This window comes from Podarcis vaucheri (genome assembly GCF_965113315.1).
Source record: "Podarcis vaucheri genome assembly, chromosome: Z".
Classification (NCBI taxonomy): Eukaryota; Metazoa; Chordata; class Lepidosauria; order Squamata; family Lacertidae; genus Podarcis; species Podarcis vaucheri.
The window spans coordinates 43258321-43285802 of record NC_138758.1 but is presented as its reverse complement, the minus strand read 5'-3'; the positions used below and the strand labels follow the sequence as shown (position 1 = coordinate 43285802).

At 45.8% G+C, this 27482-nt stretch overlaps 1 protein-coding gene across 9 annotated transcripts in view; it reads right to left on the bottom strand.

The window, feature by feature from the left end:
- CACNA1B (calcium voltage-gated channel subunit alpha1 B) overlaps positions 1–27482 on the bottom strand; it is a 341428-nt gene that overhangs the window by 129729 nt on the left and 184217 nt on the right. For all 9 annotated transcript variants that reach the window (XM_082208748.1, XM_082208756.1, XM_082208749.1 and 6 more), the window contains 5 exons: positions 22840–22929; positions 20077–20286; positions 6560–6672; positions 472–584; positions 198–329 (listed from right to left, as the gene is read on the bottom strand). In XM_082208748.1, coding sequence (XP_082064874.1) covers positions 198–329; positions 472–584; positions 6560–6672; positions 20077–20286; positions 22840–22929 — 658 coding nt within the window. The remainder of the gene's footprint in view (positions 1–197; positions 330–471; positions 585–6559; positions 6673–20076; positions 20287–22839; positions 22930–27482) is intronic.

Here is a 27482-nt window from a genome sequence, read left to right as displayed (position 1 = left end):
CTGCAACCTGCTGTGAGAGATTAGCAAAACATTCAGAGTGCAAACATCTGAAACTGGAGCCAAAACTATCGCAAGTCCAGTAGGCAGCATGCCTATGAATACCAGTTGCTAGGAATCACAAGCGGGGAGAGTACCGTTCCTTGTAGCCAGACGCCCGTCAAAAGTTTATTGAGATTAATTTAGTGAATTGAACTTACTGTCCTCCAAAAAGCTGCATCCCCAGCAAAGCAAACACAACAATGAAGAGGAAGAGGAGGAACAGCAAGCTGATGATGGACTTCATTGAATTCAGCAAGGAGACCACTAGGTTCCTCAAGGAGTTCCAGTACCTGGGATTCCAAACCAAACCAAGCCAGTTAACGAATGCATCAGGATTTCTGAAAGTGGGTTTTCCAAGTGCATAAATTCCCCTTCACACATCCCACACTAAAAAGAAAGAAAGAAAAAAGGAAGAAGAAACTTAAAACATACTTGGTAACTTTGAAAATCCTCAGCAGCCTGAGAGCCCTCAACACGCTGATGCCAAAGGAGGTCCCGGGCTTCACTGCAGCCCAGATGACTTCGAAGATGCTCCCCACAATCACCTGCAAGAAACAAAGGAGTGATGGGCTGATGTGGGGGGGAAAGAAGATCTGATCATCGCCAATGAGCAATTTCCAAAAAGAAGGGGTTGGAACTAAGGTTAGTCCTACTCAAAGTAGACCCACTGAAATTAATGGACCCCAGTGATGTCCATTGATTTCAACGGGTCTTCTCTGAACAGGAATAATATTGGCACCAAACCCAATGGGCTAATTTTGTAAGCTTCTTCAGTCTCTGCCTCAGGCAACGACTGTATATTCAATCTTTCTACACAAGAGAGAGGCTTTCACAAACTGAGGTAAAGTTGTTTTAATACCAAACAGCTGAAGAGGGTTTCTTTTCTTTGGGGGGGGGGGTGTTAATGGTTCTAATGATATTTCATAGTTCCACTGCTAACTGTGATGCTTTATTTACAAATTACATTTTGCCTTTTTATATCTTATCACGCATCACCCTAGTCTCCCTTGGGAGGTAGAGTGATGCAGCAATGTAGCTAATATATAAATATATAATATAAATAATATAAATAAGAGTACATACATGTTTATCTGTATATATCTAGTCAATGATTTGGTGTTTATTTTCTGCTACAGTTGTTGGTGTCCAGAAAAATCTCAGCTTTTTAAATGGTAACAATTCAAGTTTCTAGCTCTTTAAGACTATAAAGGCAGGTTTGAAAGACCTTCTGTAAATTATATATCCAATCTTGGAGCAAAGGATTGGAGTGGGTAAGAAGCACTTCATTCCACTAAATTCCTTCAAGGAGAGGAGAAATTGCCAACATTATTATGATTACTTTTTTAGGAGGCAGACAGGAGTCTCACCATCAATAGCCACACTGTTTCTTTCTCCCCTCCCTCCAGCCCCCTCCCCTCTTTGCTGCTATAAATGACAACAGCAGTAGCAACTATGTTGGCAACCAGGCACTATTTTGCATCCTCCACAATCATGCCCAGGCCTAGCACCATCCAGGGGCATTGTGACAAAGGTTGGGTAGGTGGTCACCACCATCAAAAACCCTGCAAAACAGTCTGCTTTCTGAAGGGCCAGGTGTGTGAGAGGGGAGGGAAATCTCAATAAAGCCTCTCAGAAAAACTTGCAACCACTAATGTGGATTAGAACTCCCACTGTCTTAAAGTCAAAGGAACAGGGCAGGTAATACCACCCTTTGCTTAGCCTTTTGAAGTGGGGATGAGTGCTGTGGCTCTGTGGCAGAGTATCTGCTTTGCATTCAGAAGGTACCAGGTTCAATCCCCAGCATTTCCAGGTAAGACTGGGGATATCCCTACCAGTGTAGACAATCCTGAGCTAGGTGGGCCAATGGTCTGACTCTGTAGAAGATAACTTCCTATGTTCCTATGTCCTTCCATAAGGTTAAAAGTCTTCTTCTCTGGCAATCACTCATAGCTGAGTAAGATTGTCTTTCCATTCTTAAGTTGGGAATAGAGTAGTTGCTTTGGAAGATGATAATCAGGCATCCAAACAACATGACCAGCCCAACAAAGTTGATGTTGAAGAATCATTGCTTTGACACTGGTGATCTTTGCTTCTTCCAATACGCTAACATTAGTTTGCCTGTCTTCTCAAGTGATATGTAAAAAATTTTGGAGACACCACTGATGGAATCTTTTGAGGAGTTGGAAATGGCATTTATAAGTAGTCCATGTTTCACAAGAGTACAGTAAAGTTGGAAGTACAATATCTTTGTAAACAAGCATTTTGGTTTCCCCGTGAATGTCTTGGTCCTCAAACACTCTTCACTTCAATTGGGAGAAAGCTGCACTCACAGAGCTCAGTTGATGCTAGATTTCTGCATCAATGTTGGCCCTTATGGAAATATAACTATCCAGGTAGGAAAAGCAATTGACACTTCCCAATGTTACACTATTAAGATGGATTTGTGGTTCAGCGGACGGGTTGTTTTGTGCTTATTGATGCAGCACTTTGGTTTTTTGGATATTGAGCGATAGACCAAGCTTTCTGTAAGCTTCTGCAAAGATATTTAGGATGGTTTGGAGGTTGTCCTCTGAGTGTGCACACACTACGTCATCAGCATATTGAAGCTCTATGATGGAGGTTATGGTAACCTTACTCTTTGCTTTCAGGCTACTCAAATTGAAGAGCTTTCCATCTGTTTGATATATGATTTCTACCCCAGTGGGGAGTTTCCCTTTGACAATGTGTAGGATCATGGCGATGAAAATAAGAAATAGTTGGGATGATAATACATCCCTGTTTAATGCCTGATCCCACTGTGAATGGTTCACTTTGAGAGCCAGAGTGGGACTGCCGCAGTACCCCAGGTGAGAGATAAGGTAGAGCACCTGAATATGTGAAGGTTGAGTCTTGGTTCCAAACCAGTGGAAACAGATCCGTCTGGAGTATGTGGATGCTTTGCAAACTACCTTTTACCTGTATTTCTGTTTCGAGAAATTCTCTTCTAGTAACTTTTATGGTGATAAATAAGGTTGGTTTATTTGTATTCTTTTATGCAAACTTGCATGGACTAATTTTTTGTATATTTATTTATTCATGTTGTGAGCCACTTTGGGTAAAATTTTGTGGGAAAGTGGAATACAAATTAAAGAAGAAGAAGAAGAAGAAGAAGAAGAAGAAGAAGAAGAAGAAGAAGACGACGACCTCTTAGGAGGAGCATATCAATATTCTTGCGTTTACACCTTGGGATGCCTTGCTGCATCATATCTCACTGGGTGCTCTTATACATTTTCCATCGTGTTGCTTTGTCAAACTGAACCAAACTACAAAATGCTGCCAGCCCTCAAGAGGCTACAAGAAAGCAACAAATGGAAATGTATACCACTGGGGGATGGATAGAACTGGGGAAACATAATATGAGCAATGGGAATCACAGAGGGAGATAGTGCTTGATCCCAGTGGGATCAGCAAATGATGATGAATTAGCAAGTGATAAAATGTCTCTTCCCTACCCGAAGCCCACATTGGAGAGTTAATTACCAGCTCCGCATGCAGTGGAGCAAGACAGAAACAGCTGCACCCAGAGGAACAACTCAGGATGCTCTAAATACTAGAATGTTTAAAACTCTATTGACTGCAGGTCCTCCCCCATCTCTTTCTCTCCCCTCCCCCTTGGTATTTCAATTAATTAAGGCAGTGCTGGGGAACCCTGTGGCCTCCCAGATGCTACCAGACTCCAACTCCCATCAGTCCCGGTCAGCATGGCTGACGAGTAAGGGTGGTAGGAGATATAGTCAGGTGACTTCTGGGATGTCTGCAGGCATACCCCTCAACTGTCCTGGTAAAACTGAGACATCCCATTTTTTCCACACAAGAGCAGAGTGCCCATTTTGAGTACCATGATTTCACCCCAAATAAGCACTTTTCCAGGGCTGCAGTATCATGCGGCACCCCAAAACATGTGTTTTTGGTGCTGTGCTCTCATGTGAGTGAACAGCCCCCCCCCCGTCACAATTCTTGGGGGCCATGATGTTGTGAAGGTCGTGTGACTCACGCGGGAGCACACCCCTGTAAGACGTGCATCCTGGGTTTTCGCCTTGATGTGTTGGAGGGTATGCACGGGTTCCTCATCCTTGGTCCAGCGCACCATTCTCAGTGGGCATCTGCTTAGGAGAGGCATCCCATCCTGTGTGAGAGGAGGAGGATGTATCTTCCAAGGTGCTATGGTAAATAGACGCTGTTGTTCATAAAGAACAAAGAAAGGTTTTTAATTAGGGATGACAAACCTGTGGCCCTCCAGATGTTGTTGGACTACAACTCCCATCAGCCTCAGCCAACCTGATCAATGGTCAAGGGTGATGGAAGCTGTAAGGTAAAGGGACCCCTGACCATTAGGTCCAGTTGTGGATGACTCTGGGGTTACAGCATTCATCTCACTTTACTGGCCAAGGGAGCTGGTGTACAGCTTCCGGGTCATGCGGTCAGAATGACTAAGCCACTTCTGGCGAACCAGAGCAGCACACGGAAACGCCGTTTACAGTCATAACTTGACCACATGACTCCAAGTGCATTCTGGTGTTCAAAGCACTACACAGGCAATCCCCACAAACAACCCTGGAAAAGAAACTGTGTAGCAGTACCATTCCTGTTTATCTTGGAGTAAGGCCCATTAAGGTAAGTGGCAGCCCTGGGCTGTAAAGAACATAAGAACATCAGGAGAACCCTGCTGAATCAGGGCAAAGGGCCACCTAGACCAGCATCCTGTTCTCTCACTGGCCAACGAGATGCCTCAATGGGAAGCCCACAAACAGAATCCAAGTGCAACAGTTCTCTCCCCACTTGTGATTCCTAACACGTGAGATTCAGAGGCTCAGGCAAGAGCAAAACACTTGACCCTTGTTAACTCTGGCCAGCTAGAATGGCATCTTCCCATTTTGTGCAGGCCATCTGTGCTGACAACAGGGCCAGCCCAACCTCGGGGGACCTGATGGCGTTGTAGCCTTCTCTTTCGAAGGCTGCAAAGAAGCAGCTAATTAATGTCAGTTTTACTGGCACAAGTGGGCACCTGCCAGAGGCTATTTTGCGGGCCTTGCATACAAGAGATGACTGTGAAATGTGAGAATGACAGAGTGCAACAGCTCACAAATAGGCAGCTGCAATAGGTTGCCAGTCTGCTTCCTGTGGACACTTGTTGTGCAAGTCAGCTGCAAAAAGAAAAGAAAAATGGAAGAAGAAAGAACAGAGGTACCAAGAGGCCAGGGCTGTTTGCATTACATAATCCAGAAGTGCAGCTTTGTGGGGGGAAATATAATAAAAATAAACAGAACAGCAAGCTTCCAGACCTCATTGCTAACTACGAAAATGGGCTTAAAAGTACACAGGGGAAACCTTCTGAAATATCCGAAGGGCAGACTGAGATTAGTGCAGAGCCAGATTTAGAGCAGGGATAGAGGCTCCCACACACAGGGCACTGAACTGAGCAGAGGAGAGGAAAGCAGCAAGTTGTATTTGAGAGTCTCCCCCCAATCCTCCACCTTTCAGTTCACAGTAAGATACGTCTTAAAATGGAAGAGGCAGGGAGAAGGTCCACGAAATCCAAAAGGTTTGTCCTTCCAGGCTATGAGTAGGGTGCCTCTTCCACCCCCCCCAATATTTTCCTCCTTCCTTTTGCACGAAAGCAGTAAGGTAGGTTTGGAGTCCAGAAATCGAAGGGATTTTTTTAAAAAAAGTCAATGGCCTTTTCCTTTGACTTTTTGGGAAAAACAAGGAAGAAAAAAAAGGGGGGATTTCTAAAGCCTTGAATTTTTATTTCTGTTTGAGAAAGATGTAAAGGAAGGGAGCAGGAATGAGAGAAAGTGGCGAGGGTATTCAGAGAGACCTCTCTGATGACTGTAAGTGTTGTTGTTTGTTTGTTTGTTTGTTTGTTTGCCTGGGAGGGAAAATCAGGCTAGAAAAAAAGGAGGAGGAGAAGGGAGGGGAGGGGGAACGAGAGTGAGAGCGAGATCGCACCAGCCTCCCACTACACGAGTGCAGCTGGTTGGCCAACACTTGCAGCAGGGTGGGGGGCAGATTTTGGTTTTGCATGGGGTGCCATATTACTATAGTCTGCCCCTGTTTGGTTGGGTGGTGCTGAGTGAGGCTAATGCAAGTGGTAATCCACAACATTTGCAAGCCATATGTTGTCTGTCCCTGACTTTGGGTGCTAAATGGAGCAGGAGATCACATGCTCAGATGCCTCCCCAAGACATGACAGAAAAAGGAAGTCCCTCAATGGGGTATCCATCCAAGTGCTTCCTCTGTGGATGTAGCTCAGTGGGAAAGGGCCCAGGATCTCCAGGACTGGCTGGGAGTGTCCCCTGCCTGAAATCCTTCAGAGCAGCTTCTGATCATGGTAGACAAATCTGAACTAGATGGACCAGTGGTCTAGCTCAGTATAACACAACTTCCTATGCTGAGAATCAGGAGTGACCCAGGGAGTAGAGTATGCAGAATATCAGGACTGCAAAGGGTTGACTTCAACCCATCACCCAAGACTTCTTACCCCAAAGTCAAAGCAGTTGAATGAGGAATGGAAATAGTTCCTTGGCCCCAGGCCATACATCTTCAGAGACATCTCTGTAAGGAACAGGCCGAGGAAGACAAATTCTGCAAAATCTGGAAGAAACAGCAGAAGGTCAAATCAATGATAAATATCCACAAAATTATTTCCTGATATTAGGATGATACCTCTCCTAGATGTGGAGCAGATCCTGCTAGCAGAAAATAACTTTCTGCTGCATGGGCAAGCAGATAATTAGTACATAATGGTGAAGTATTTTTAAGAGCTCCCAAATCTGGATGTGCTGAGTCTCCAAGAACCCTTATCCAACTTACAATGGGGGTGGACTGAGAATAGATGGAGAGCTGACCAGAAATGTCCACCAGCCATCCAAATTATCAGGGATGTTCAAATTACTGTCCATTAGAAAAGGATGTTGCTGTTTCTGGTCAAAGATTAGAATCTATTCATAATAATAATAATAATAATAATTTATTATTTATACCCCGCCCATCTGGCTGGGCCTCCCCAGCCACTCTGGGCGGCTTCCATAAAAACCAAAAATACAGTAAAATATCACACGTTAAAAACTTCCCTGAACAGGGCTGCCTTAAGATGTCTCCTGAATGTCAGGTAGTTGTTTATCGCTTTGACATCTGCTGGAAGGGCGTTCCACAGGGCGGGCGCCACTACCGAGAAGGCCCTCTGCCTGGTTCCCTGTAGCTTTGCTTCTCGCAATGAGGGAACCGCCAGAAGGCCCTCGGCGCTGGACCTCAGCGTCCGGGCAGAATGATGGGGGTGGAGACGCTCCTTCAGGTATACTGGACCGAGGCCGTTTAGGGCTTTAAAGGTCAGCACCAACACTTTGAATTGTGCTCGGAAACGTACTGGGAGCCAATGCAGGTCTTTCAAGACTGGTGTTATATGGTCTCGGCGGCCGCTCCCAGTCACCAGTCTAGCTGCCGCATTCTGGATTAGTTGTAGTTTCCGACTCACCTTCAAAGGTAGCCCCACGTAGAGTGCATTGCAGTAGTCCAAGCGGGAGATAACCAGAGCATGCACCACTCTGGCGAGACAGTCCGCAGGCAGATAGGGTCTCAGCCTACGTACCAGATGGAGCTGGTAAACAGCTGCCCTGGACACAGATTTGACCTGTGCCTCCATGGACAGCTGTGAGTCCAAAATGACTCCCAGGCTGCGCACCTGGTCCTTCAGGGGCACAGTTACCCCATTCAGGACCAGGGAATCCTCCACACCTGCCCGCCTCCTGTCCCCCAAAAACAGTACTTCTGTCTTGTCAGGATTCAACCTCAATCTGTTAGCCGCCATCCATCCTCCAACCGCCTCCAGACACTCACACAGGACCTTCACCGCCTTCACTGGTTCTGATTTAAAAGAGAGGTAGAGCTGGGTGTCATCCGCATACTGATGAACACCCAGCCCAAACCTCCTGATGATCTCTCCCAGCGGCCGCATGTAGATGTTGAAAAGCATGGGGGAGAGGACAGAACCCTGAGGCACCCCACAAGTGAGAGCCCAGGGGTCTGAACACTCATCCCCCACCACCACTTTCTGAACACGGCCCAGGAGGAAGGAGCGGAACCACTGTATAACAGTGCCCCCAGCTCCCAGCCCCTCAAGACGGTCCAGAAGGATGCTATGGTCGATGGTATCAAACGCCGCTGAGAGATCCAGCAGAACTAGGAAACAGCTCTCACCTTTGTCCCTAGCCCGCCGGAGATCATCAACCAGTGCGACCAAGGCAGTTTCAGTCCCATGATGAGGCCTGAATCCCGACTGGAAGGGATCCAAATGGTCCGCTTCTTCCAGGCGTGCCTGGAGTTGTTCGGCAACCGCTCGCTCAATCACCTTGCCCAGGAATGGAAGATTTGAGACTGGGCGATAGTTGGCCATCGTGGCCGCATCTAAAGATGGTTTTTTAAGAAGCGGTTTAATAACCGCCTCTTTCAGCGGGTCTGGGAAGGCTCCCTCACGGAGGGAAGCATTCACCACCCCACGAAGCCCATCGCCCAGTCCTTCCCGGCTAGCTTTTATAAGCCAGGATGGGCAAGGATCCAGGAGACAGGTGGTTGGTTTCACTCGTCCAAGCAGCCTGTCCACATCCTCGGAGGTAACAGATTGAAATTGATCCCACTCAACTTGACTAGACAGAGCTCTAGCACTCTCCCGCCCCGGCCCTGCTCCCACGGTGGAGTCTACTTCTTCCCAAATCTGGGCGATTTTATCTGCAAAAAACTTTGCAAAATCATTGCAGGAGAACATGTGGCCCGTACTGGGCCCCGATGTTGCAGGTGGTTCCGCTAAATTGTGAACCACCTGAAAAAGTCTCCTGCTGCTGTTTTCTGCAGATGCAATAGAGGCGGTGAAGAAATTCTTCTTCGCCGTCGCTATCGCCACTTGGTAGGCTCGACGTTGAGCTCTAACCTGTGTCCGGTCAGATTCGGAATGAGTTATCCGCCACCGGCGCTCTAGCCGTCTCAACGATTGTTTCATTGCCCTCAGATCCGTGGAAAACCACGGGGCTGTCCGGGCTCCATGCAATCGGAGAGGGCGCTTCGGAGCCAAACAGTCAATAGCCCTGGTTAACTCCACATTCCAGCGGGCCACCAGGGAATCAGCTGAAAGGCCATCAACATGGGATAAAGCATCCCCTACCACTCTCTGGAAACCATTTGGATCCATTAAGTGGCGGGGGCGGACCATCCGAATTGGTCCCACCTCCCTGCAGAGGGGATGGGTCGCAGAGAAGTCCAGTTGCACCAGGAAGTGATCTGACCATGGCACTTCTTTCGTTTCGCTTTTACTTAGTGTCAGATCACCAACATCCATAGAGGTAAACACCAGGTCCAAGGCATGTCCGTGGCTATGAGTTGGGCCAGACTTATTCAGGGACAGCCCCATGGAGGCCATGCTTTCCACGAAGTCCCGAGCGGCCCCTTGTAAGGTCGTGTCGGCATGGATGTTAAAATCCCCTAGGACGACCAGGCTAGGTGTCTCCAGGAGAACATCCGCCACGACCTGAAGCAGCTCGGGCAGGGAATCCTTGGCGCAGCGGGGAGGTCGGTACACCAAAAGGAATCCTGTACTGCCCCTATTGCCCAACTTCCAGAACATGCACTCAGAAAACTGGGTCTTCCCAATAGGACGCCTGGTGCAAACTAATGACTTCCTAAAAATCACTGCAACCCCCCCTCCCCGCCCACGTGACCTGGGTTGCTGTGTGTAAGAGAAACCTGGTGGACAAGCAGCGGCAAGGACAGGCCCATCTGCTTCATCCAACCAAGTCTCTGTTACACATGCCAGGTCAAATCCTCCATCCATGATCAAGTCATGGATGGCAGTGGTCTTATGAATCATTGACCTGGCATTGCACAGCAGCACCTTCAGGTCATGTGGGTATCCCTTGCTGATTCTAGTATCCATCCGGTCAGGACCAGACCCGGAGGCAGGGATAGTCCTCAGACAACGACTAAACCTGCCTCCTCTGTAATGACATGGTCTGGTCTTAGCGTAACTCCTCCTCCTGCCCGTGATCACTGAGATCGGTTGTCCCAGTGCATCCCCCCCTGTGGAACATGCCCCAGCCATTTTGTGGGCTGGGAGCCACTCCCCGGCAGCCCTGACCCCTCCCCCTAAAAACAAAATAACACCTTAAACAAACAAACAAAACCAATAAAACAATACAAACAAAAAATATAGAAATTACAAAAACATCAAAATAAAAAAAATCATAATTCCCCAAGCCCAACCAAACATCCATCCCACCCCCACCCCCCACATACAAAAAATCCAAAGAAAATTTTTAAAAACATTTTAAAAACACTCTGTGCCTCTCCGGCAGTAACAACTGTCCTAGTGAGGCCTGTCAGGCCCCGCCCTGGGCCAGGTGGTAAGTGGCAGGGAGGAGCAGGGCCCTCAGGCACTCACTCAGGGGACTCCTCCTGGGCAGCAGGCAGCACGCAGTCCTTGTGAGGCTTCAGGCCCCGCCCCAGGCCAGATGGTAAGTGGCAAAAGCAGGGCCCTCAAGCACTCACTCAGGGGAGTCCTCCTGGGCAGCAGGCAGCAAGCAGCACACAGTCCTTGTGAGGCCCCAGGCCCCGCCCCAAGCCAGATGGTAAGTGGCAAAAGCAGGGCCCTCAAGCACTCACTCAGGGGAGTCCTCCTGGGCAGCAGGCAGCAAGCAGCACACAGTCCTTGTGAGGCCCCAGGCCCCGCCCCAAGCCAGATGGTAAGTGGCAAAAGCAGGGCCCTCAAGCACTCACTCAGGGGAGTCCTCCTGGGCAGCAGGCAGCAAGCAGCAGACAGTCCTTGTGAGGCCCCAGGCCCCGCCCCAAGCCAGATGGTAAGTGGCAAAAGCAGGGCCCTCAAGCACTCACTCAGGGGAGTCCTCCTGGGCAGCAGGCAGCAAGCAGCAGGCAGTCCTTGTGAGGCCCCAGGCCCCGCCCCAAGCCAGATGGTAAGTGGCAAAAGCAGGGCCCTCAAGCACTCACTCAGGGGAGTCCTCCTGGGCAGCAGGCAGCAAGCAGCAGGCAGTCCTTGTGAGGCCCCAGGCCCCGCCCCAAGCCAGATGGTAAGTGGCAAAAGCAGGGCCCTCAAGCACTCACTCAGGGGAGTCCTCCTGGGCAGCGGGCAGCAAGCAGCAGGCAGTCCTTGTGAGGCCCCAGGCCCCGCCCCAAGCCAGATGGTAAGTGGCAAAAGCAGGGCCCTCAAGCACTCACTCAGGGGAGTCCTCCTGGGCAGCAGGCAGCAAGCAGCACACAGTCCTTATGAGGCCCCAGGCCCCGCCCCAAGCCAGATGGTAAGTGGCAAGAGCAGGGCCCTCAAGCACTCACTCAGGGAGTCTTCCTGGGCAGCAGGCCGCAAGCAGCACGCAGTCCTTGTGAGGCCCCAGGCCCCGCCCCAAGCCAGATGGTAAGTTGCAAAAGCAGGGCCCTCAAGCACTCACTCAGGGGAGTCCTCCTGGGCAGCAGGCAGCAAGCAGCAGGCAGTCCTTATGAGGCCCCAGGCCCCGCCCCAAGCCAGATGGTAAGTGGCAAAAGCAGGGCCCTCAAGCACTCACTCAGGGGAGTCCTCCTGGGCCTTCAGTGTTTAGCATTGCTGTGTGGCTCTACAACCATACGCAAGCTGCACTGAGTTCCATGCCAACTGAGGGGAGGGTGTTCCTGGCTAACACAGAGTGTACCCCTCTGCTCAGTCTCCCCCTCTAAAGGACAGCAGCCACCAGACTAGAGGGAAATAATTTCTGCAAAGCTGGTCTTATCAATCAGCCTCCAAGTTCCCCTGGGTTCCCTCTGAAGCCACCACAATTAGGGTAGGTTACTGGCCTCCAGGTGCGATAGTGTTAAAGTGAGAACACACCAGTGAAGATTTTACTTAGGGTGGGGGGGACAGATGTGAAGATTAAGGAAAAGATACACAACACAAATGTTATTGAAACCCAGAATATTCCCTTTGGAGCAAAAGGGGGGAGCAGTTTAAAATGTCAGCCGCTTTCTCTGGACTAACCTACCCCTAAACTCATCAGGTTTTCAGAAGGCTCTTACGCTCAAGCAACAGCCTTTCCTCCTTTTTTGCCTCTTCCAGGCACACCAATATTATGTGTCATGCTGCATTCCACCTTGAATTTCAGGCCTCCCTAGTTGGCTATCCCAAGATATAGACTCTCCTTGTCAACCACAAGCTCCTCGCAGTAGACTATAGGAAGACATAGAATCATAGAATCATAGAGTTGGAAGAGACCACAAGGGCCATCGAGTCCAACCCCCTGCCAAGCAGGAAACATGAAACCCCAGGCTGGGATGTGACTTTCCTCCCATCCACACTGGTCATTTCAATGCCTTGATATTTGGAAGCTAGTCAGCCCTACAATGTCCAATGAATAAAGAGCTGCTAACATGAATCCCACCTAAAACACAACAGTCCATACAAGTAAGATCCAGTTCCTTCACAGATACACTGGAGAACAATCAGAGACATACTGTATTATCTAATATTCCCTTCCCTTCCCCAGCCTGCAACATCCCTGACCATTGGCCATGCTGGCTGGGACTGGTGGGAGGTCCAATAACATTTGAGGAGCATCAGATTGGGGGGGGGAGCCTGTGGCATTCACATGCTGTTTTCAGACTTGCCATGGTTGGTCATGGAAGAGGAGTTTGGATTTGATATCCCGCTTTATCACTACCCTAAGGAGTCTCAAAGCAGCTAACATTCTCCTTTCCCTTCCTCCCCCACAACAAACACACTGTGAGGTGAGTGGGGCTGAAAGACTTCACAGAAGTGTGACTGGCCCAAGGTCACCCAGCAGCAGCATGTGGAGGAGCGGGGAATCAAACCCGGTTCACCAGATTATGAGTCTACCGCTCTTAATCACTACACCAAGCTGGCTCTCTGGAAAGAATTGTATGCTAGACTAGATGACTAGATCAAGCAGGACTCTTCTTAAGTCCTTAAAATTCTGCAGATTGGTATTCTTTCTCCAGGGGACTGAGAACATAAGAACAACCTGCTGGATCAGGCAAGTGGTCCATCATCCTGTTCTCACAGTGGCCAACCAGATGCTAATGGGAAACCCACAAGTAGGACCTGAGTGTAACAGCTTACTCTGCACTTGTACTTCAGGGACATGCAGCCTCCATCAGTGGAAGCAGAACGTAGTCATTCAGAAAGAGAAAAATCTCAAAATTTTCTAGGGAAATTTTGGTTTGCATGATCAACCTGCATCTCTGGCACCACTATTTGTTACGAGCCCTGGCATTGGCCAACCTTTACGAAGCAGATTATTTTAAATCAAGGGAGCAAAGATTGGTTCCAGTGATCATCCGTCCATTACTCCTGCCAATGGCTCCTATTTCTACCCTCTCCTTCAGTTGACGGGTCAGGAGGAGGATTTGTTTTGACATCGCCCTGGCCCATTTGATTGAAAAATGCAATTCTTGGTTGCTGGTCTCACTCTAGATTTAATTTAAGCTACCTTAAACAGAAGCATTTCATAAAACCATGGGATGAGAAGAAGGAAGTGCATGGCAGAAGGCAGAGGAGAGAGTTTGTGATAAACAGTTTAACTTAATTTAGAAACCTGTGCTCCTGGCAAAGGCCATGCTGGTTACTTTCCTACCCAATATATTTGAATTAGGTAATTAGCATCGTGTGTGTGTATGTGTGTCAATCAGCGACAGACTAATTCTATTTTCATGCTGTCACATAGTCTAAGGTCATTAGGATCAGGCACAAGAGATGGTACTACAGGTATTTCCTGTCCCACAAAGACTGTGAACACTTGTGCAGAGAAGGAGATCCATCAGCATCCAGTTTTTGGCTGACCCACTTCTTGAAATGACACCTAAAATATTCAGCAGACATAAATAAGCATGCTTGTTTCTGAAGCTTCCCTGTGCTCTGCATACTGATATCCACAGGGAACCGGGCTGAGACATCAAAGGCAAACACAAAATCATCAAGAAACTAATTGCATTAATGTAGGCTCTGCATAGAGTGCACAGCTGAATGGGATGGGTTCTGGTCATAAGGTTTCTAGGGGGCAACCCATGGTCCTCCAGTGGTTGCTGGACTACATCTTCCATCATGCCTGACCTTGGGCCATGTTGGCTAGGGTTGATGGGAGCTGGAGTCCAATACCATCATTAGGGCCACACTATTCACCATGGTTTGTGTGAAGGACACCTTTCCTTCATCTGTCCAGAATCTCCAGCCAATTGATTTCCCTGGACGACACTGCGTATGCCACATTATTCATCCCAATCTTCATTTCACAAAATTTATATACCTCAATGTGGTTTGCACAAAGAATAAACAATGAGATTATCAGTAAAAAAAACCACACAACAACAGTGGGAAACTATTTAAATACAGTGGTACCTTGGTTTAAGAACTTAATTCGTTCTGGAGGTCTGTTCTTAACCTGAAACTGTTCTTAACCTGAGGTACCACTATAGCTAATGGGGCCTGCCACTGCTGCCGCCACACGATTTCTGTTCTCATCCTGAAGCAAAGTTCTTAACCTGAGGTACTATTCTGGGTTAGCGGAGTCTGTAACCTGAAGCATCTTTAACCTGAAGCGTCTGTAACCTGAGGTACCACTGTAGTTCTAAAAATAATTAAAACCAATGATGAGATAAAAACGGATTAAAACACACATCAGCATTCAGTGTAGTTAGGTAGATATGCCTAAAGGTAAAAGGGTTTTGGCAGGTCCGTAAAAGAGTACATTGAAGGCTCCTGCCTAATGTCATTAGGCAAGGAGTTCTGAAGTGTAGGTGATGCCACACTAAAGTGTCACTTTCTTATCAATGTAGAATGGGTATTATGTGGCATCTGTAAAAGTACCAGTTCCATAGACTGAAGCAGCCAGGTAGGCATATGTGGGGTAGGTGATTGTTAAATACTCTTTCTGAAAATTGTTAGCCTTCCTTCATAAGCAAGACACTCAAGTCTCTTCTTCAATAAAGCATGCTTATAAACACCAGTGGAGTCAGTGTTCTGCTATTGTGGAAATCCACACAATCCAAACATGTGCAAACCAGATTCTCTTCAGCGGAGTCTATAGCATGCTGGCTATACAGAGATGAAACGCGACACATCCCATATTTTTCCTTTCTCCCTTTCCCCCTTTTTTTGCTAAGCACCTTTTCAGTTCCTTTTTCAAAATGCTTGGAAATGTCAAGCTGAGAAAGTTAATCAGAGCATTTCAACAAGCATAAAGTAGAAAGGAGGCAGAGACGGGGAGTTCTGAGGAATCGCTGCAGACCCACAGGCTCTCAGCAGCATTGAAGTTGATTTGTAACGTAATTAAATTCTCCCTAGAGGGAGAGACATGATTGAATTAGAGGTGCCCAAATCACGCTTACGGTGTTACCAATCCTCCCAGAGCAAACTCTGCTCCCTTCCTGGCTGAAGTTCACACATCTTGTCCAAAGTCCAATTACAATCACTTTCTAGAAATCTGTCTAATTAGGAGGCACCCCTGCTCTTCCCATGTGCTGCCAGTGAGAAGCATTATGGGCCACTGATGCTAAAGCTCCTTGTGCAAAAACGTTCTCCCCTTCTTGGCTCCTAATATTTTATCAGATTTAATCTATTAGAAGATAAGAATATCCTGCTGAAGCAGACTATGGGTTGAATTTGCCATAGTCTGAATCAAACTATGGCAAATCTGCTCACATCACTCTGAAGCTGTGCCTAAGCAAAAATTGTCCTGGGAAAACACATGTCTTTAGCACTGCCAAAGCTAGCACATTTTTATTTTTTATTTTTACATTCACTGCTAAGTCTCTGAAGAGCCATTTCTCCCCACTCCCTACCCTCACCATTCTTTTTATTTGCAAACAGAAACAAAGAACAAAAATAATAAAAATACTAAGAATAATTAAATAACAACAACCATTGCCAGTTGACATTAACAATAAGCAATGCTGTGAAACATCATTCCTGTCAAGATATGAAAGGTACTCACTATCTGTACTTTCCAGAAACAATTGAAGACATTTCCCCCTACCAATCTCCCCCAGCTGGTTGTATACATTTTTGCCGTGGATGTCTACTCTTTGCTATTAAAAAATAAACAAATCTGCTGTTATTTGCCCCCTGTTATTTGCCTACAAAAACAGTTTTGTAACTGTTTTTAGCTGGGTTTCTCTGTTATATTTTCTACATCACCCTGAAACAAATGTGTAGAAGGGGATTAAACATTATTATTATTAGTAGTAGTATTAATAATAATAATATTATAATTAATATAATATTCCATCAAACCTGATTTAAGCATATATATTAATAAAAGGAAGTTCATATAGGTGTGTAAATGAAACTGCCAGTTATAAGCCATGTGTTTAAACAAAGAAAGGGCACTTCCAATAGAAGCTCTTAGAACCTAGGTAATTAAGAGCCATCCTCACTCCAACTAATTTTCTCCATCCTGTAGACATTAGAGAGACCTGGATAAACCTTTTGGTTTTGTTCAAATATATCAATATCAAAGAAAGAAAGAAAGAACCCACAGAAGTACTTGGAGGTTAGATAAACAGAGCTGAGACCTATTTCAATGAATTTTGATTCTCCTGTCAAAGGGTTCGTGTTTAGAAAATGAAAATATTTCACTAAAGAGCAGGGCAAACAGCACAAATGAAAGGGTGTCCCTCAGCTTTGGGCCCAACTGAACATAAAAATAAGAAGAGCTCTAGTAGAGCAGGCCAATGGCCCATCTATTCCAACATCCTGTTCTCACAGTGGCCGATTAGATGCTTGTATGAAACCCACAAAGAGAAACAGAGCAGAAGAACACTCTCCCTCTCTTGTGGATTCCAGCAACTACCTAAAGTTCAATCTGTGTAAGAGATCCCCAAAGACTGGTTTTGAAGGCTCTGCAAAACACAGCTAAAGGATCCTCATGGGCTTTGGGGGCAAGGAAGTCATATCAGCTGTGTCAATCCTGAACTTATCTAACCAAATCAGGAAGCTTTTCAACCAAACTGTGCTAAAACTTTAAATCCTTTCTATTTACCGTATTTTTCCATGTATAACACACACACACACCCCGTGTATAAGACGACCCCTAGTTTTGGGGTTGATGAGCTTTGGGGGGGGGGATTGCCCAGAGTTGTGGAGCTTTTTGCAGGGGGGATGCCAAAAATCACTAACCCGACTATAAAACGCTGACAATCACTCGCGTCGCTGAAGACAACAAGCGTCTGCCCGCTCGCCAACAGCAGCCAGCAATTGCATGCCCATTTGCTGCAGCGACAGCATATCCACAGCAGCCCTTGCCACAGCAACCAATCACCCACCCAATTACCACAACAGCAGCAAATCCAAAGCAGCCCTTGCTGCAGCCACCAATCATCCACCATATCACTGCTGACAAACGATTGCTCGCTGCTCCAGCCAATCACCCGTCCCCACTATGCACTATCCGTGTATAAGACAACCCTCGTTTCTCAACATTAAAGTAAACAAAAACAAAACTTGTCATACAAGGAAAAGTAAGGTATGTTATAGAATCCACCTGGAGAGCAGGTGACTGGTACTGTAGATAGGGATGGGCGACTCTGTCAATTTAGGTTTCTCTAAGTATCCCAGTCTTAAATTCAGCTCACCACATTTCCACATCTGTTCTTGGGGGGTGGGAATGATTTTGTAGGTCCTCATGGAAATTCATAAGCATTTTAGTGCAAATTTCTCCTAATGCATTCAGCGGTATGGAACTTTGCCTAATTTACACATTTTTGCGATGCAATTTCCCCTAATAAAACAAGTATTCATTTATTTTTACTAATATATGCATTTTCATATACACTTTACCCCAATTACTGGGTTTGAAAACTGCATGGGTATAATCTGAAGCAAAGCAAATTTCAGTTCGCATATTGTTTCAGAAAGTGTGGATTAGGTAAGTTTGCCCACATAAACTGAATTCAAATTTCTCTACCAAGCCAACTGGTGGGCAAACCATCTTTCAGCTGTTCTTGCTGCTGAGGAACACCAACAGGGCTAACCTGTTGATGGACAGACACCCCCAGATGTTCCTTCTAAACTTGTACAGTCATACCTCAGAAGTTGAACAGAATCCGTTCCGGAAGTCTGTTCGACTTCCAAAAAGTTCGGCACAGCTCCTGCAGCCAACCGGAATGTGCAGAACCTGCGGCGGATATTTGGGTTCCAAAGAATATTCGCAAACTGGAAGACTCACTACCAGGTTTGCGGAGTTCAAGAGCCAAAACGTTCGACTGTAGTTGGGAAGTCTGTTTTTTGGCTGTTGCTATTCTTTGGGCCCCTCTTCAACAAATGCACTTCACAGGGACATAGAAAGCTGCCAAGTTAAACCATTGGTTCCTGTCTACAGTGATTGCAAGTGACTTTCCAAGGATTATCGGAGGGTTATCTTCCACTGCTACCTGGAGGTGCCAGGGATTGATCCTGGGACCTTCTGCATGAAGAACAGATGCTCTATTGATGAGTTATGAGCTAAAATGTCCATATTAGCTTCCTCCTCACTATACTGAACAAAGAACCGACAAGCTTCCCACATTAGCTCTTCTCCTTTAACAATATCTACTTTCAGCCACATCTAGCTGCTGAATTCCTTTATTTCTTTTATCCGCTTTGCAATAAAAATGGCCCTTTCCCCCCCCTCCCGCCCCGTATGTCAGCCCGTCTAATTTTTCACTCAATTTGTAATTAACAAGAACATTCTTTCTGGCACCAGCTGGGAGATGAATATCAGCACATAAAAGTTATTTTTTATTTTTATTTTTTAAAAAAGCTAGACTGAAAGCATTTCTCTACAAGCAAACTAATGGTTCCCCTTCTTTTGTGGGTGGGTCTGATTATAAAAGGATGGTGGCACCCACACCCACACCCCACTTAGCCCCAAATGAAATAGGAAGCATATAATATCAAACTGCCTTATTACTTCTGATGTTTGATTCTGAAAAAGAACAGAAAGCTCACAAACCAAGAGAGTCTCTTCTCTAGTTTGAACCTTACAAAAGAGGTACGTTTTTTGTTTGTTTTTGCTTTGTTTTTTGTTTGTTTGTTTTGCTTCACACATGTGCCTTGCTTTGACTTCAATGTCTCTGGCACCATATAGATGTGATTTCAATCTGCCCCACATGTATAGGTTGGTATTTGGGGACACTCACTGAGCACTTGGTTCCTGCCCTCATCTTTTCCCTGCCCTTCTGTAAACTCTACAGTTGTAGGTAATAATGCTTCTGAATGCCAGTTGCTGGAATCTGCAATGGGGGAGAGTGCTCTTGTGCTTTTGGGTTTCCTGCAGGCATCTGGTTAGCTCCTATATATACAGTGGTACCTCGGGTTACGTACTTAATTCGTACTGGAGGTCTGTTCTTAACCTGAAACTGTTCTTAACCTGAAGCACCACTTTAGCTAACGGGGCCTCCCGCTGCTGCTGCGGCGCCATTGCACGATTTCTGTTCTCATCCTGAAGCAAAGTTCTTAACCTGAAGCACTATTTCTGGGTTAGCGGAGTCTGTAACCTGTAACCCGAGGTACCTGTGTGTGTGTATACACACACACACACACACACACACATACATATCCAATGGCATGGGTAGGCAACCTAAGGCCCGGGGGCCAGATCCAGCCCAATTGCCTTCTCAATCTGGCCCGCGGACGGTCCGGGAATCAGCATGTTTTTACATGAGTATAATGTGTGCTTTTATTTAAAATGCATCTCTGGGTTATTTGTGGGGCATAGGAAATCATTCATCCCCCCCAAAAAAATATAGTCTGGCCCCCCACAAGGTCTGAGGGACAGTGGACCGACCCCCTGCTGAAAAAATTTGCTGACCCCTGTCCAATGGGATAAATGGCAGGGCATCATATGATTATTGTATCAGTGAGTCTGAATATTCTTTTTGAAAAATCCAAGAAGCTATCTGTTCATAGTTCCCCTGGGTTAGCTCCCCAATCTGAGATGATGTCAAGGTTCAGGGCCAGAGTAATCCCAGAGCTTTACTTACACAGAGCAGTAGTGAGCCCCTCTGGCTGGTCATAATGCACAATGGCAACGCACAGGGTGTTGAGAGCCACAACACAGAGAACCATCCAGTAGAAGCTCTGCGCTTTCACCATGCGCCGGATGAAGAACCGGAACATCTTCTCTTTCCTACGGAAGTAGGAGGAACTCTCATTCTTGCCGCTCTTCAGGCTGGCCCGGGCAAATGGTGAACCTGTGAGCAATGGAAAGATACAAAGCTTAGAGCAGAGCTGAGAGACCTTTCTTCAGGCCACCAAGGCTGCACTACCCCAACCCAGATACATAGGAACCTGCTCAACTATCTGGATATTGGTTGCCATTGGTTTGATTTGAATTAATTTTATAATGAACGATTTTAGAGTGTTGTGTTGTACTGTTGTACTGTTTTATTGTTGTTAGCCGCCCTGAGCCCGGCTTCGGCTGGGGAGGGCGGGATATAAATAAAAATTATTATTATTATTATTATTATTATTATTATTATTATTATTATTATTTTCAGGCACCTGAAATGTGCCCAGCCATGCTTCTCTGGAACACTGCACTGAAATGACTTCCATAGCATTTTTACATTGATAAATTTAATGAGCTGGTTACAAGGCTTCATAGAAAACCTTTATATAATTACAAGTTTCCATGAAAATATGCTGACCAGCAGGGGTGTAAGCCTTTTGCTGGTTGTTAACCAGACAAGTTGCTCAGTACTGTGGTACCTCGGGTTAAGAACTTAATTCGTTCTGGAGGTCCGTTCTTAACCTGAAACTGTTCTTAACCTGAAGCACCAATTTAGCTAATGGGGCCTCCCGCTGCCACCGCGCCATCGGAGCCCGATTTCTGTTCTCATCCTGAAGCAAAGTTCTTAACCCGAGGTACTATTTCTGGGTTAGCGGAGTCTGTAACCTGAAGCATCTGTAACCTGAAGCGTCTGTAACCTGAGGTACCACTGCAATTCCCTGAAAATTGTCTGCAAGGACCTCACAATCACTTTTTCAAAGCATTATGATAACTGACTCTTTTTTAAAAAGTGGGTAACATGAGTGAAAGAAATGGCATGTACAGCGGCACCTTAAAAAAAAATCCCACTACAGCTGCAGTCTTAACACACTTGCCTGGGAATAAATCCCATTGAATTAAATGCAACTTATTTCTGAGCAGACATAGGAACATTGGCAGGTGCCTTATTCCATGCCAGACCACGCCTCCATATTGCTCAGTATTGTTTACTCTAACTTAGGCTTGCCATATGTCTGGTTTTCCCCAGATTTGTCTTCTTTTTAAAGTTCACAATTTCAGTCTGGGTGGATTCTTAAAATTATGCAAAATGTCCAGTTTGGTTTTTGTTGTTGCTGCTGCCTGATTATGTCTGTTCCATGTGCTCTATGAGGCCACTGGTCCTGCACGGTGGCAGCGGTGGCTGCTCTGGATGAAGAGGGGGGCACCGGGCACCAGTGGCGTAGTGTGGGGGGTGCAGGGGGGCCGGCCGCACCGGGCGCAACATCTGGTGGTTAGGGTTAGGGGGCGCAAATCCACAGGTTAGGGGGCGCAAATCCACGGCTTAGGGGGCGCAAATTACTTGCCTTGCCCCGGGTGCTGACAACCCACGCTACGCCACTGCCGGGCACCTGGCAGCAACACTGCTGCTGCTTTAGAGAACTGTGCAGCTTTATCATAGGCAGGTGCTGAAGTTGCCAGGGAAGCTCCAGCGGCTGAGGCAGCAGCTTGCAAGCTTGCAAGCTGCAGCTGCAGCACCGGCAGCAGTATGGTGGGCTCTGCAGCAACCAGCTAATTGATTGCAGGGTTCGTGATCTGGGTGGGAGATCGGGCAGATCAGGGTGCAAACTGGACAGGATGGTGGAAAACAAAGGCTGGAGAGGGAGAGAGACGTGGTTCTTGCAGCAGCCGGGAGGCACTGGTAAAGTTGGGATGTAAATTTCAACAATTTGTCATTGCCGGTTCCCTCTTAAAGGGAGACCTTCGCAGCCTCCACTTCCACACCAGAGCACAAGGGAGGGTTTGGAGAGGGGAGAGAACAGCTGAAAAAGGAGAGGGGGGAGAAGAAAGCACAATGGGGCGGGGAATGAGTGAGGAGCTGGGAGGGGACGTTTGTGCAAGCGGGGCAAGGAGGAAACCCACCAGATTGCCTCTGAATTGTTTAAACTCACAGCATGCCCTAGATCCGTAGGGATATGTTTTGTTTTTATCTTCAAAATATGGCAACCCTACACTAACTGGCAGTGGTTTTCCAGGGTTTTTAGAAAGATAGCCTCTCCCAGCCGTGTCTGGAACTGCCAGAGATTGAACTTGCAACCTTCTGCATGAAATCAGATGCTCTACTACCAGGCTAATGGCTTAGTTAGGATTGCACCCTTACAGTAATGTCAGCTGATTGGCAAATGTGCGTGGTTTGGAGGAAATTTGATCCCTGGACAGGCCAAGGTTGACCCATGGGCTGGAGATTCTACATCCATGCTCTAAGATGGTTACATTTTATGATGGAACTCAAAAGAAGCCTACACAACACCCATCTCCCATTAACAAGGTGGAATGCCAGTGGTCAATTCAGTAGCAAACTCTGCTCACTTATGAGATTAAGATTGCAGGTTCGATCTACTTCCTTGGGTGATCTTTAGGTTTCACCACATTCTCATGAGGTTACCTGGCTTTGTTGTTTCATGAGACAATCTATCCAATAATAACAATAACAATAACAATAACAATAATACCTTGGTATATTAAATCTTAAACTTACCAACAGAACAAACATCTGTGAAGTGGTCCTCCCCTTCTTCAGCATGGATTAGGTCATTTTTGCTCTTCTTGATTGTGGCTCTTTTCAGCACTAATGCAAAAGGGGTAAGGAGGAAAAAAGACAAGAAAATGTGGTTAGCATCCAGCAACAGATAAACCCTCCCAACTCACACAAGCTTAGAGACCCAAATTGCCTCTCCACCTGGAGGCCAGAACAGCCACACACCACTAAGCCATTAGAAATCAATCAGCCAACAGCTTCCCTCACAGATTCTTGTGCCAGGGGCCATAATTTAGGTAGCCTTTCAGATATGCTCAGCCTCCTCCATCTGCCCATGAACATCTTAAAATGGAAAGAGAGGGTGGGCAGCCTTGCAGATGCATCACACGTTACTTCGTTCTTTACCAGACATACAGGATCAGTGAAATGCCAGCTTAACCTATAGAGTTTGCTCCCACAAGATGTTGGATGCCTTTGAAAGAGTTGTTGTTGTTAATATATATCCTGCCTTTTCCTTTGACTGAATTCAAGGCAGCTTACAGGTAAAACAAGAACCACTCAAAACATCGAAAAATCCATCATTCCTTAGGGACTTTCTGTGCAACAAGGAAAATGAGCTTGTGAGATCAGGCTGCCTATGAGTACTGGTTATTATGAATGAGTTATATCTACCACTGCTCCTCCAAATTTTCCAGTGTCTTCTATCCCCCCCCAAAAAAAAACACACAAAAAAGTGTGCATGAGTGAAAAGTGCATTCACACACAAATGCACTGTATTATTCTGGGTGGGCTTCTTTTTAACAAAAAACAAAAATAGCAAGCTAGAAATTGATGTGGAAATGGGGCAAACTCTGGGGACAGCTAACACGGGGGAAATGGTGAAACAGAGAGCAAAGACATGCATGGTGTTTTGTCTGCTATTGCCCCTATTATAAACCTCTTTCTGATAAACTGAGTCTACAATTAAAATTAGACAAGAGGTAAATCAAAAGGGAAAAAATATGGTTGACATTTACCAATAGTAATAACAATTCGGGAACTCATCTTGGACTTTTCATGGGGAAAAGAAATGAACCTGAGACACCTTGACTTAAAAGAAATATTGTTTAGCAGAAAGGGGGAAGATGGACGCTAGCATGAACCGAATATCTTAAATAATCATTTTTTATTTCTTTTATGAAATCAGCAGATGGAAAATCTGAAGTTTTCTTTTTGTAATGTTTCTTTTTCTATTGTATTTCTCTCTCTCTCTCTTCTCATTGTTCTTTACTTTCTTTGTCTGTCTCTCTTCTTTGTTTCTCTTCTTTCTTTGGGGTCCTATATATGGGGCCTTTATCAAGGTCCAGGGATTGTAGATGGCTGATGGAGGACCCTAGGTGAGAGACAGGGAAATGATGGTCTCCCTGGTTGGGGCTGGGAAAACAAGGAAAGATCCCAGGTAAGCTGGGAGGAGTTACTGTCCTCTGTGGGTGGCAAAGGCTATGAAATACTAAGAGAAGAACTCCGTATTCCATTTATTCTATTTGTATTTTTGATAGTCTTTATTTTATCATATAATGAAGTTTAAAAATTAAAATCTCACCAGAAAACTAAATGAGATAGAAGGATGCAATACACCAGTAATGATACAATGGGCCAGGGATTTAGGACATAACATAGAAATAAATGTGTGGGGAAAGTTGTGAAAAACAAATTAAAAATTTATGTTATGCTATAGAAGAGAATTATATTAAAATGATATATAGATGGTATTTAACAACTAGTAATTGGGGTAAAACATATAAGAAGGTTTCTAATAACTGTTGGAAATGCAAAAAGGCTGAAGGATCCTTTTTTCATATGTGTAGGAATTGTAGGAAAGAAAGGGTATTTTGGAAGATGATATATAATGAGATTAAAAAGATGTTTAAAGTGATTATACCCCCCCCCAAAAAAAAAAACCCTGAAGCTTTCTTTTGGGTGGGATTAGAAGAACACAAGTCCCAAAAAAGATGATTGTTTATGTACACTATCACAGCAGCAAGGATTCTATATGCTCCTACAAGAAACTCCTACAAAAGAAGAATGGATAAGTAGAACTTATAAGAAGATGGACTATGCAGAAATGGCAAAGTTAACAGCTGAATTTGGAGAACCTAATGATTACAGCTTTGTGGAAGAATGGAAACCTTTTTTGGACTATTTAAAGAAATATTATAGTATGATGAATTCACGAGGAGGATTTGAGGCATGAGCAACAGAAAGAATTAGAACTTACTTTGATATTGTTATAAGAGCTAGAAGACAGAGTGCATCAAAGGGGAAGAAAATAAAATCACCCTGGAAAACAGGATGGAAAGTATTTAAAAAATGTATTGAGGAGTATATGTGGAAATGTTTCTTTTTCCTTGAAATTTGATTAAAAAAATGTTTGAGAGAGAGAGAAGGATGCAATACTTTATAAATATGTATTACTAAGCCATGAAGTAGGCTCACTTCCTATCTGTTAGGAAAAATATATTTATTTGTATTGAAAGTTGTAATAACAAATAGTGACTATAACTGAAAATCCAAGAGTGCAGTAGCAGAAGAGAGAAAAGAAAAGAAAAGAAAAGAAAAGAAAAGGAGGAGGAGGAGGAGGAGGAGGAGGAGGAGGAGAAGAAGAAGAAGAAGAAGAAGAAGAAGAAGAAGAAGAAGAATCAAGATATTCATACTTCCCTAGCTGGTGTGCATGGTGAATGTTGGGCATCTAAATGTGAAGCATAAGAAATAAAATCTCACCAGATGACACAGAAGCATTCTGAGTCCTTCATTCCTCTAGGGCAGTGTTTCCCAACCACTGTTCCGCGGCACACTAGTGTGCCGCGAGATGTTGCCTAGTGTGCCGCGAGATGTTGCCTGGAGGGAGGTGGGCGAGTCCGGCGGCGAGAGGCGGGGCGGCGGCGGCGAGGAGCCAAGCCGCACTCTCCTTCCTGCCTCGCTTTGCTGCCTCCTCCCCCCCCCCACCCCCAAAGCTTGGAGGTTCCCCGGCAGGAAGGAGGGAACTTAATCCTCTCCAAGGGCTGCGGAAAACAGACATGCAAATGGGGGCTTGCCAGCTCTTCAAGCGCCGCCGGCTTTCTTCGGGAATTACCGCCCGCCGAGCCCGGTAACGCTGACAGGCCGAGCCGCGGGGCTTGGCAGCGCAGCCGGCAGAGTGTGGGAAAGGACGGCCGCCACGCGCCGGGCAAGGCGAGACTCGACGGGGAGGACACCGGCAGCAGCGCCCCCCCCCCAGAAACCCGCTCCGGGCAGGTAATTCACAGAGAGTGGACAGAAGGAAGCCTTAAAGGGCTTCAGCCTCCCAGAGTGGCGGGGAATAATAATGATAATAATAATAATAATAATAATAATAATAATAATAATAATAATACTAGGTGAGGGGGTGGGGACTGTAATAACAAAAAAATCAGCTGTATATCAACCGCTGTTTTGCAATGAGGAATTGCAAATAAGGAAGATCAAAAGGAGAATGTTTTTTGGGGGGGGACTCTCTTCCTCTTCCTCCTCCTCCTCTCGTTCTTGCTCCTCTTCCTGGCAAAAGGGCTGCTGAGACCCCTTCTCTCTTGGGTGCCGGTGGGTGCTGTGACGTTGACGCTGCTGTGGCAAGTGCCTTTACTTAGCAGAGTGCATTCCCCTTTACACAGGAGCGGAGGGGGGAAAATGAAACTTACACTTTCGTGCGTCCCTCCCGGCGCGACGCTGCGCGCTGACGTCACGGGGCTGTAATGGTGGTGTGCCTCAAGATTTTTTTCATCAAACAAGTGTGCCTTTGCTCAAAAAAGGTTGGGAAACACTGCTCTAGGGACCCACAATATATTTGTTACTGCTTCTGCAACAGCACAAATCCATAAGTTCTTATACCACAAAGACAAATAGATTTTGCAAAGTTCTCCATGAGTAGACTATAGCTGCAACTTGCATCCATATCAAAAGTTATTTAGAGCGACAGGCTTTCATGTTATTTGTCCACATATTCAGTAATGATGATTGTGGAGAAACCTGAACAGGTGATTTAAACATCTAATGTTCTTATAAAATGCAGAAGTATTTTTTTGTTTATGTAGATGATGGCTATGAAGGGTATGCTTGGTGAGAAGAAAATAGAAAAATATATGTACAGTACTTCTGCCTCTGTCATAGCACTGCAACTCAGAGTGCATCATAGAACTACTGAATTGGAAGAGACGTCTTCAAGTTCAGCCCTTCCATTCAATTCAGGATCTGCAATGCGGGGTGCAACTACTGCATCGCTGACTGATGATTGTGCAGCCCTTGCTTAAAATGCTGCAAGCAAATGTGAGCCCACCACCTCCTGAGTTAGACTTCCTGTCAAACAGTTCATCCCATTAAAACATTTCTCCCCTACTTTTTGGGCATGGTCTACTTCCCTACAATTTTCATCCAAATGTCTTGCTCCCCAGAACAACAGAGAACAATAAGCCTGCTCATCTCCTACATGACGTCTAAAGAGAGTTCTCTCCTATGTCTCCCCATAAGCTTTCCCCAGTGGAAATGACTGGCAGTAATTTCAAGACAAAACAGAGTGAATCAAATGAACTCCTTCTTCACAATGCAAAACAGGTTTATGGAATTTGCTGTTGCAAAATATAGCAGTGGCCCGT